General features: G+C 47.5%; 1 protein-coding gene across 1 annotated transcript in view; it reads right to left on the bottom strand.

The window, feature by feature from the left end:
- Dst (dystonin) overlaps window positions 1-10,973 on the bottom strand; it is a 287,116-nt gene that overhangs the window by 188,058 nt on the left and 88,085 nt on the right. The window contains exons 4-5 of the mRNA XM_013019154.1: window positions 3,870-3,959; window positions 1,498-1,575 (exon numbers count right to left, since the gene is read on the bottom strand). Coding sequence (XP_012874608.1) covers window positions 1,498-1,575; window positions 3,870-3,959 — 168 coding nt within the window. The remainder of the gene's footprint in view (window positions 1-1,497; window positions 1,576-3,869; window positions 3,960-10,973) is intronic.

Raw genomic sequence — 10,973 nt, 5'->3', positions numbered from 1 at the left:
TCCCGGGGAGTGTTGTTTCCTGGTTTTCTCCCCTCTGTTGAGGCGTATGCTCAGCTTTTTACTTCAGTTGGGAAGAGTTGGTTGTGTTGTTCAGGCATCGGATCCCCGGGCCTGGTTCCAGCCCCAGCCTGGAGCGTGCTCGTTAGGCCTGTGCTGATGTGTATACCACCTAGGTTATACAGCCTGGGGGACACAGTTCAAATTTCTTCTACTGTTGGTAGTCTTGACCCAGGGGCGCTGTTCCTGGCTTGGGCATTTAAGCTCCCTTCCAGGGGCACTCTTGCTCTGGCCTGGCCAGCAGAATATGCTCCACGGGCTGGTGGAGCTCTCGAACAGTTCCCAGTTTTAGTGGGTCCTGTGGTCCGGGTGTTGGGGTAGGGAGTCTAGGTCAGGGTCTGGGGATTCCCTCCAGCTCTGGTCTCCCTTGAGGGATACACTGTCCCCTGTGGGGTACTCACCCTGGAGCTGGTTGTTTCTGTGTGGTGTAGGTCGTCAGTTGTTGTTGCAATCTGAGTTCAGTTGGGGTGGTTGCCGGATGGGTTGGGCGGTGGTGGCTCTGTGTGATTCTTTTCTGTCTCTGCCTCTGTCGAAGCTGTCGGGTCAAAAGTGTCCACGCTCAGGCGGCTTCTTCTCGGGTTGTGATCTGCAGGCAGCCCCCTGTGCCTCTGGGGCCCGGCGGCCCCCGCTGGGTCGTTGCGATCGCGATCGAGCGGGTGGTCCCTTTGTCGCGCTGCTGGTGCCAGGCGGCTTTGGCGGGATGGAGCCTCTCTGCTCCGGTGGAGAGTGAGGGGTGGGGGTGGGATCCTCGTGGAGACTCCTGGCTGGTAGGTTTCTCTGTTCCTGGCGATCCGCTGTTCTGCAAACCGATACCTGGTGATCTGGAAGCAGCCCCCTGTGACTCTGGGGCTCCGGCAGCCCCCGCCGGGCTGGCTGGCCGGCGGCTTGGCGCACTGCCGCGCAGCCAGTAAAGGTTGGGGGAGGGGTCTTCGCTTTTCTCTGTTCTGAAATTCTTCTTTTCCTCTCTTTCTTTTTTTGTTATTTTCCGCCTCTGGTTTTTCTCTGAGTGTTTGTCTTTTTGTTGTTGTCGGTCTCTTGGGGAGATTAAGCGTTGGAACTCGAACTCTCTTTTTGGTTGGAGAGAGCTGTGGCGTTTCCCTACTGCCCCGTCGCCATCTTGGTCCCCCCCGAGATGTTTTCTTTTTAACCCCCAAAATGACCAAAGAAAATGTTCTTGGCATCAAGATCTTTCATCGCTACTCAACACCTTTGGCGGCCTAGGCAAACTCACGTTCTTCTCTCAACTCCTCCAGGCTTCATCTAGTCACTTCCTTTTCTTGGGGACATATGTCTGAACATGGTTTTAAAATATTTTCTTCACCAAAGTACAGCTTAATTATTATGCTCAGAGCCTAACTTAATGCTTTCTTTCCCTGGCATGTTTCTATTTAGATTTACTTAATCTACGTTTATAGGATTAGAATTTAAAATACATCATACCTGGCGTCTTTTCAAATAGTCCAGTGCAATTTGTACATTCTGCAGTCTGTGAAAGCGCATTCGACCTTTCTCCCTGGGCTAAGAATAGACAAAAAGTAGGTAAGAAAATTTAGTGTGCAACACCACTGAACTCTGGTAATTTAAATGTATTAAAATGTATTGATCACAATTTGTGTCATCTGTGACTGAATTTAAACTATCTGAGATTTTTTTTCGGTATGATTTAAACATATACTTCATTCCAAATATTTCCAAAGGAAACTAAAGAACAAACAGACTTTTGATATTCACTAAGAGCAATTCTGGCCTGTAGGTATTTAATTACAGATGCACAAAAGTAACTATCTTTCCCATTTAACACTATTAGCAAGAAGACTTTATAATCAAATATGTGGAATGTTAATGAAAATGAGGTAAAGTAGCATGCGGTTAGTGTAAAAAAAAAAATCACCAAAGAGAAAGATGGTTTTACTCAGCCATGACAGAGGAGGGAGGGGAGCTAGCCCACTGATCACAGAAGAGGGGGAGGGGGCTGGCCCCACTGTACAGTGCCCTTTATTTTAGCCTTCTGTCGAAACCAGACTCTGCAATAGGCAGAGCGGACTTCACTCTGGCTTCCCCTGCACGGGATGGGATGGAATGTGACAGGCCATGAGTATTTCCCTTAACAGCTGGCACAAATCAGCTGAAGGAAAACACAAGGAACAGAGCTGAGCAACGCTTAACAAAAACACAACAAATGGTGCTGAAACTTGCCACAAAAAGAAAAGGGTCAGCATCACTGCTTGAATCTGAAGAGGGTGCGAGAGCGCTAGAGGTATCTGAGCAGGAATCGCAGTAACACTTGTAAATTCACCGTCTTTGATCCAAAAGAAGCACAGTGGCCAAAAAACAGGAAGAGTGGACCCCTAGGGCCAATGACCAGGAGGCTTGGCCATCACAGTGCAGGCCAGCTGTCAGCCCTGGCCTTGATGGGGGTAAAATTAACCAGCTCTTTGGAGTACCAGATCTTAGAATCTTCTTTCCTTCTAAATAATGCCTGCTGCCAATGGGTAGATTTAAAGCAGAAACCTCCCATCTCCATAAGTTCCTACAAGAAAAGCAATAAAGTGCTGCCATGTTCAGAATACTAATTCCAGAAGTGGACTGAATGTGCACAGCTAGCACACTGCCTGTTTGTCTTTGACACATAGCAAACTCCTCAGCCGAAATGCCGGGATGGGGCTGAAGCAGTTCTGCGCGATTCCCACAGGCACGGCATGGAGGAGGCACGGCAAGCCATCGCTTCCGCGCACAGTGTGATGGGGCCTGCTATTCTTTTCTCAAGGGGAGCCCGAGCCCACGATGCTTTCTCCACCAAGCTAACCCACCACACGCTGGACACTAGGTTAGTCGAGTTACGGGGCGACACCTACCCCCTTATCCTCATCCTCCACAGCCTCATGCTGCTCATACTCGCATGCTTCTGGCGCACTCACCAATCGTAAGGTCTTCAAAAAATCTCGCTCCCTCGGCTAATGAACATAACAGACAGAAGAGAGGACGGCAAAGACACAAGACAGACCAGAAATGAAAAGAAGAGCATGAGCAGAAGGTAATGAGGGGACAGGAAGCTGAGAAGGAGGGGAAGACACCTGAGGGACGGGTTAGAACACCTTCCAGAAAGCAGCGTTTATCTCCTTGCTATCTGCGAGTCTTCTAACATGTGGTTACATTACGCATCCAACTTCTCTAATGCAAATAAAAAACCTCAAAGGTAAAAAGGAAGCAAGAGCAAAAGCACTGTTTTAATTACAGAATGTATTATATAAGCAGAATATTCAAAGTGCTCCAATTTCATACCACTGCATGGGAATCTTAGGGGGCTTATTCACGTCTAACCAAAACATTTTTTATTCCCATCTAGGGAGATGAATGCTGCAAACATCTGAAGAGCCTGTGTTGAAAACACCTTGGCCATGTGTAGAAAGGATTGCATGTTCATCCATGGTCACATATGGAATAGATTGCATGCTCATCCGTGGTCATGAATAGAAAAGACTGGATGTTCATCCACAGTCCCATGTGAAAGGGATTGCATGTTTAACCTTGGTCATGTGTTGAAAAAACTGCATGCTTGTCCATGGTCATGTGTGGAAAAAAATTGCATGCTCATCTGTGGTCAGGCACGGAAAGGACTGCATGCGCGTTCATGTGGAAAGGATTTCATGTTCAGCCTCGGCCACATGTGGAAGTATAGGTTCATCCGTGGTCACGTGGGGGAAGGATTACATGTTCACCCGTGGTCACTCGTGGAAAGGATTACATGTTCGTTCACCCGTGGTCACACATGTTCATCCATGGTCAGCCAAGTAAGTTAAGAAACAACTTACCAAGGTGTCCCCAGAAAGAACCTCTAGGAGGGAGATCAAGCTGTGTCCATCCCTCAAGTCTTCATAGAGGTCATTCACGTGTTTGCGAACCTATGAGACAAAGCACAGAATATGGTTCTAGAACTAGGAGTCCTTTACTGTCGAGAACCAGGAGCCCTATTTCTTATATGGCTCTTGTTCATTTTTCGTTTTTACTCTCTAAGTAAAAATTAAATTTAAAAGCCAAAAGAGGAAGTTCAGATTAGTAAATCATGGTGATTATGATTGTTAAAACTTGAACACAATAGAGTAAGAATGGACTGCTGGGGCTGGGAAGGTACTCAGTGGTAGAGCACTTGCCTGGCATGCATGAGGCCCTGGGTTCAATTCCTCAGCACCACATAAGCAGAAAAAGCTGGAAGTGACACTGTGGCTTAAGTGGTAGAGCACTAGCCTTGAGCTCAAGAGCTGAGGGATAGTGCCCAGGCCCAGAGTTCAGGCCACACAATCAACCAAAAAAAAAAAAAAGAAGAAGAAGAAGAAGAAGAAGAAGCAAAGAATGGACTGCTAGAGGAGGCTACAACTCTTCAACCCATGGTTCCTGATTCGGTACCAGGGCTGCCTGGGCCCAGGGCTGGGCTCCTGGTCCCAGCTCCCCTTGAGGAGCCCTGACCACAAGATGGAGGGCACATGGGCTCACATTTCACTTCTGAAAACTCCATGAATAAGCTGGGCATGGTGGTGCACACCCTTAATTCCAGATTCCCTGGAGGATGTGGTCCAAGACCAGCCCTGAGTAAAAACTAAAGCAGAAAATGGCTAGGGTGCATGTCAAGTGGTGGGGCGCTGCTTACGCTTAGCAAGCGCATAGCCTTGAGCTGACCCCGGAGCGGGGCGTGTTTAGGCAGCAGTCCTTCCTTAGAAAATCTATACACACCCTAAATTCATTAAAAAGGTATTATCTGTCCATTTATCTTGGTATCCCAAGGTAAATTAAGTTAAATGACAATCCTCTCAAGTTGTCAATTGTATTTAGGAGATGAACCAATCTTCAAGGCTCTTTCAAGAATGCAGCTGCTCCATGTGTGTGCATGCATGTACACACACACACACACACACACACACACACACACACACAGAGGCTTATAACAAGCTCTAGTGAAATAACCTCTGCTTATCTTCTGTACTTGGTTATCAAAGCTCTGTAACCTTTCATCCAGCCTGATTATAAGGCATGAGGTTGAATTATAAGGCCATGGCCTACTTAAAAACAAGGGTAAGCCTGGCAAGTGGCTCACATGTGTAATCGTAACTACTCAAGAGGCTGAGATCTGGAGGATCATGATTCAAGGACAGCCTGGGCAGAACGTACAAAGCTGGTATGGTGGTGCACACAATGCCATCCCAGCTACTTGGAAAGCAAAAATAGGAGGACCATGCAACAAGCCGGCTCAGCAGACACTGAGACCCTTTCTCAAAAACAGTCAAAGTAAAAAAGCTGGGGGCATGGCTCAATTAGTAGAGTGCCTGCCCAGCAAGTGCCAGGCCCTGAGTTCAAGTCCAGTACTGCCCCAGAGCTAGACCTGTCAACTTTAAAAGAAAATGTGTAAGATGAAGCCACTTTCAAGGCCTGTGACCTTACTTCTTTAGATCTGAAGGCAGGAAACACAGAAATACGCCAATCTGATTTCTGCAGCACTTTATCTGGAGTGCTGGCACCATGTAGCACTGCCTCTCTGTCCCAGGGAGGCTCTGGAGACCCACAGAAACAATGTGTGTGGAATCCCCTCCTCCCATGGAGGCCATGAGGACAGGCGGGGGTTGGGGAAAGCGCTAGCGTCTCACGTATGGGGCCTGGGTTGGACCTAAAGCACTGCAACACAAACGAACGCATGATGCTGTTATCTTCACGTTTTCTGTTCTCAAGAGAGCACGCATCCCCATTATTAGCAACAAGAAATCCACACGGGTTCTGAGCACCTGCACCCATGCGCTCATTTTCCTCACAGGTACAGTGCAAGACAGTACTGGGAGAAAACTGAAAAACCAACATCACAAGGAGGGGGAAAGTTGGGTTTGATCTGGGAAGCAATTCTGGAGAACAGGAAGTGAAATCCTAGCTAAGCCTATCCAGAACTTAGCAATTTCATTCTGTCCAAAGTCTGAGTCACAGGCACTGGGCCTGGAAACTTCCTTCACAGATGACTGTACTGCCTGCACACACCCTTAGCCTTCTGCCTCCTGTTTTCAATAAAACATTCTTTCTTCTCTTTTTGGAAACTGTCTCCCTGTGGGATGAAAACCTGTCTGAATAAATAGAGCCCCAGAGGTGATGAGCAGACACAGGCAGCGCGGGGCACCCTGGGTCGGGTTACGTAACCTGAGTTACGTAAGGAGAGGCATGCGGTTTTCTGGGTGTCACACACGTTCTCCCCCAGCTCTGCAGTGCTTCCTAGGGTGTGCGCACCGTGCTGCTCCCACGGCCACCCCAGGAGCGCTGTCCTGTGTGGACAGAAACACAGGCACAAGAAAAGCATCTCTGGGAGAAAGGAAGCCAAAGCCTGAACACGGCCAGCACTGGTGACCACAGACAGTGCAACAGGGTCACACACAAGATCTCTACTGCCCTGACGGACTGCTGCTGGAAAAAATCTACTTGTCCAGAAATTCCATCTGTGAACTTCTCCACTCACTTTTACCTGGGCTAGACACGTCTGTCCTTGGAGAAGAAGTCAGTCATCTTTAGAGCTTATTGACTGCCCAGCCGCCTTGTCAACAGTCTGACTTTGCCGTGGCTCACCATTAGACAAATGCCTCCTGTCTGTAAGTGTGGCTGGCATTCACTAGCACCTGTGGCAGGCACACACACAGGCCAGGAACCCAGCCTCTGGGGCCTGCGGTCTGGTGGGAGGGGCCACAGGGATGACGATGAGGGAGAAGGGCTGCAGGAAGGCCTCCATCTGCAGACACCGGTCGGCAGACATCAAAGGGGAGCCCGTACCCCATGCACAGAAGAACGCTGGGGACAGCTTCGAACCCCCATTGGCCTGGCAGTGGGCTAGCGCAATCTCCAGGGACACATCTTTCTCACCATTCTGTTTTATTTCCCTCCCACAAGGCCAGCCCAGAGACTCAGTCCTTGTCCTTTGTCCTATCACTTGTCTAAAAAGAGGACCTGTCTGCTGGAATAAAAGCCACCTCTTCTGAAGCCACTCCCGGGCATCTCCCGTGGTTCCTCTTGTTCATTCCTCATTTTGGGCATCCAGCTAAGAACCAGGGAAGAGGAAGGAACCCTCCCCAACACTGAACAGTATACTAGCTCCAGCCAGCCCAAACCACTAGTAAAGCCACAGGCCCACAGAGGGCTCCTCTGGAAAAAGGAATGAGGATCCTTAGATAAAAAGAGAAGCATAGCATAAGCCACACAAAGGCCCGACAGGCCTGGTTGAAGACCCAATATTCAGAACAAAGCTCACTGTCTTCAGGAAAGACCATAAATAATCAAAGACGGCTTGTCCCACGGGAGATGGCCTCACTGCCTTCCGCTACTAACGGACGGACAAGAAGGAGCGCAGCTCGCTTTAGGGAAACTACAACATCAAGAAGGAGCGCAGCTCGCTTTAGGGAAACTAAAACATCAAGAAGGAGCACAGCTCGCTTTAGTGAAGCTACAACATCAAGAAGGAGCGCAGCTCGCTTTAGTGAAGCTACAACATCAAATGGGTTTGATTCAGTTTCTGTAGTTCATGGGCAAACATGAAAAATAGTCCATTGTAGTCTCTATGACAGATCCTTAAAAGACTTCAAGAAAATAGTGTAACAATAATTTTACCATGTTATTGATGAGTAAATTGATGTTTTTTAAAGATATGCTTGAAAACAATGTATTCTATTAGAACACCATCTAGACAATTTCACTTACTACAAATTTCAGTGCTATTTCTTCTGCAATTGTGAAATCACAACATGGATTTTTACCTAAATTATTATAAATTTCAAACTGGTATTAGAAAATATCCTTATTTAGATGAGAAAATGATGGCCACAAGACCATACATAACTGATCTGCTTTATAGTTCCTTTAAATATAAAATAAAGTTATCTGTCACACACCTTCAAGTATACAGGATAAAACATGAGAAAATTAAAACAACATCAGCAGTGTTTGCTTCATAAATGTCTTTTCCAGTGTCACCACAAGGGGGTGCTACAGGGAGTTCACATAAGTGTTAAGGTTTTAAGAAGCTATTTCCATTTTTAAAATTTTATTTTATCTATTCTAACCCTTAATCAGAAAAATTTTATTAATGTCAATGTGATGGACAGAGGTGTTACAGTTACAGAAATAAGGTAATAAGATGTATTTTTTTATTTCAGTCTGGTTCTTGTGCTGGCTCTGGATCAGTAGAATTCCATCTTCCTTCTAGCCTTTCCTCCTCTAAACAGGAAAACAGACAAAAGTCTACTCTAAAAAGAGTTCCCTTCTTGCCAGATGTGCAGGTCCTGGCCCGGGGGTGGGGGGGGGGGAGCCAGAAGCAAACCCATTCCTCACACTTTTCTGGCGTCCGTCCACTGACTAGCAAGCAAGCAAGGAGGGAAGGAGGGAAGGAGAGAAGGGGGAAAGTGGGAAGGCGGGAAGGAGAGAAGTCAGGAAGGAGGGAAGGCGAGAAAGAGGGAAGGGGGAAGGTGGGAAGGCAGGAAGGAGGGAAAGAGGAAAGGAGGGCAGGAGGAAGGTGGAAAAGTGGGAAGGAGAGAAGGAAGGAAGGAGGAAAGGAGGGCAAGAGGAAGGTGGAAAAGCAGGAAGGAGAGAAGGAAGGAGGAAAGGAGGGAAGGAGGAAGGTGGGAAGGCTAGAAGGAGGAAGGACCTCACTGTATAAGAAGCAGGGTCTTAGGTTAGACTGAAGTACACTGATGTGCCATATCTGTAAGAAAGGTACATATCTTCACTTTAAGAGCTTTTCAACTGCTTTCCCAGTGCATCCTTTTAGAAATCTTTCTTTAAGCCGTTTATCATGACAAATCCACGGCAAGTGCTATCACTGCAGTTTTATTCTGAAGAGCTGAGAAGGCGCCAGGATTGGCATCCTCTGCTCAGTGCTTGCCCATTCTTCTGACTCACAATTTGGACATTGAAGGGGGTGTGTGTTCCAGTCATAATAACTATAATTGAAAAGCCACTCCACAAAAAAAAATTGATACTAAAGAACATTTGTAACTGCAGCAACTTAAGAGGACAAAAGACCAGTCTAGATGCTGTTATAATAGGTAAGTTTCACCCGTTTACAATGTCATGTGAAAATGCAAACAGATGTTAGAATATTAGCTTTAAGGCATTAAAGTGTTCGATACAGGTCATTTATAGCTAAAGCATCACAATTACGCCTATAATGGCAACACCTTAAAGAGATTCCACTGAATTTTCAAATTCCAATTCTTACTGAAAAAAACTTTAAAACAGAATTGTGAACAGTTTACCACAAAAAGCATACAAAAGTATTTTGTATTAGTATATGGTATTTTTATGCTCATAACCAAACTTTTCAACGTTTTTTAAATGTGTGTTTCTTCGACAGATTCTCATTTAGTGACTACTCAGAAAAAATTTCCTTAATCAGTCTCAAATAGTAGGAAGTAAAAGGAAGATTCAGGTGAGTGTGTTTCCTCCCTGCTGGACACCCAAGTCTCCGCCTCTTCAGCAAGCTCATTTTATTCAAGGTCACTTTACTAGCTGCCCTTCCCCTTCACACCTACCTCTCCCAAGTTTCAAAGAACCCTTAATCAGGGCTGGCACCAGGAGGGCCTTGTGGGGGAGAAATCCTGAGGGCGGAGGGGGCCAGGCAGAGGGCCCTCGGAGGACCCTGAGCAGCTGCTGAGTGAGGAGAGCTCAGGGAGGGGACAGATCCGGTCTCGGCCGCAGGACAACACTGGCTAACGGGCTGGCCGTGGCCACTACCCTGACTACTGAGTGGCTTCACCTCTTGTGAGATCTCTGTCTGCCCTTATGGAATGAGCAACACACCAGCCCCCTGTGCCTGACCTTCCACACTGCAGTGCAAGGGTTACATGGGTACTTGCCCTAAGTAACTATTTTCTCTCTTCTCACACCATTGAAAATGCTTAACACCATAAACTTGTTCATAGGGAAAAAATAGCTACAGCCTCACAGTTTGTAGAAACACACATAGTCAAAGAACCACCAAGCCCTCACACAGGAATTTCATGACGTCTAGGAGGGCTGCCAGCCTGCCAGCCTCTCGCCATGGGGTGAGGCTTGAGCTAGGCTCCGGGCTTGCAGGAAGCCAGGTCCTCGCAGAGGAAGGGGTCTACAGGCCACAGAATCTGCTGGTGGGCAGGCGCAGCGTGCTGGCCACAGCGGATATCTGGTTCGTGCCTCTCACGTGTTCTTTTCAGACCACTGCTTGCTGGTGAGTAGCTACCACGGCAGCCATGACGAGCCGTGCACCTGACCACCGAGCGTAGGCGCACAAGCGGCTCAAAGGGTCTTCATAATCTCAAACATCAGAAGACAATGCTGTCTCTGGGCAGCACATGGCAGTTTTAAGGGTTTCCTTAACCACTCGATATTGTTTGTCTCACAAGGGCTCAGTTTCTCAAGTCCCCGCAAGTAAACAATGAGGAACAACTGGTTACATCCTCTGGGTAAACTGAGGTAATCTGGGACAAGACCTATGACCAGTGTCAGAGGAGAGGAGCCCCAGGCCTATTTTTACCAATGCCTGCAGGTGCTGAGCACGTGCAGCCTGTGCTGCCTTCACCCTGCAGCTCGATGTGTGTGCCCCTCGTGTGTGGTTTCCAGGCCGCTGACACTGTGATCTTATTTCCTAAATAACAGAGCAAGGTATATACACTGCTCACGACCAGACTTGCCTGTGGCGAACTCGGTCTATGCAGTGAACACTATATTGAAACTTCTGTTTACAATCTGCATTTGGAGGGAAACTCATTCAGAACAACAGCTATGGTAGAAAATCGCATCCGCAGAACTGTGGCTGGTCTTCCATTCAGAAAAAGAAAGCAGGGGCTGGGAAGGTGGCTCAGTGGTAGAGCGCTTGCCTTGCATGCTCAAGGCCCTGCGTTCGATTCCTCAGCACCACATAAGCAAAA

Source organism: Dipodomys ordii, unplaced genomic scaffold (assembly GCF_000151885.1).
Source record: "Dipodomys ordii isolate 6190 unplaced genomic scaffold, Dord_2.0 Scaffold44, whole genome shotgun sequence".
NCBI classification, from domain to species: domain Eukaryota; kingdom Metazoa; phylum Chordata; class Mammalia; order Rodentia; family Heteromyidae; genus Dipodomys; species Dipodomys ordii.
The sequence above is the reverse complement of the archived record's forward strand: the minus strand, read 5'-3'. Positions and strand labels throughout refer to the sequence as shown.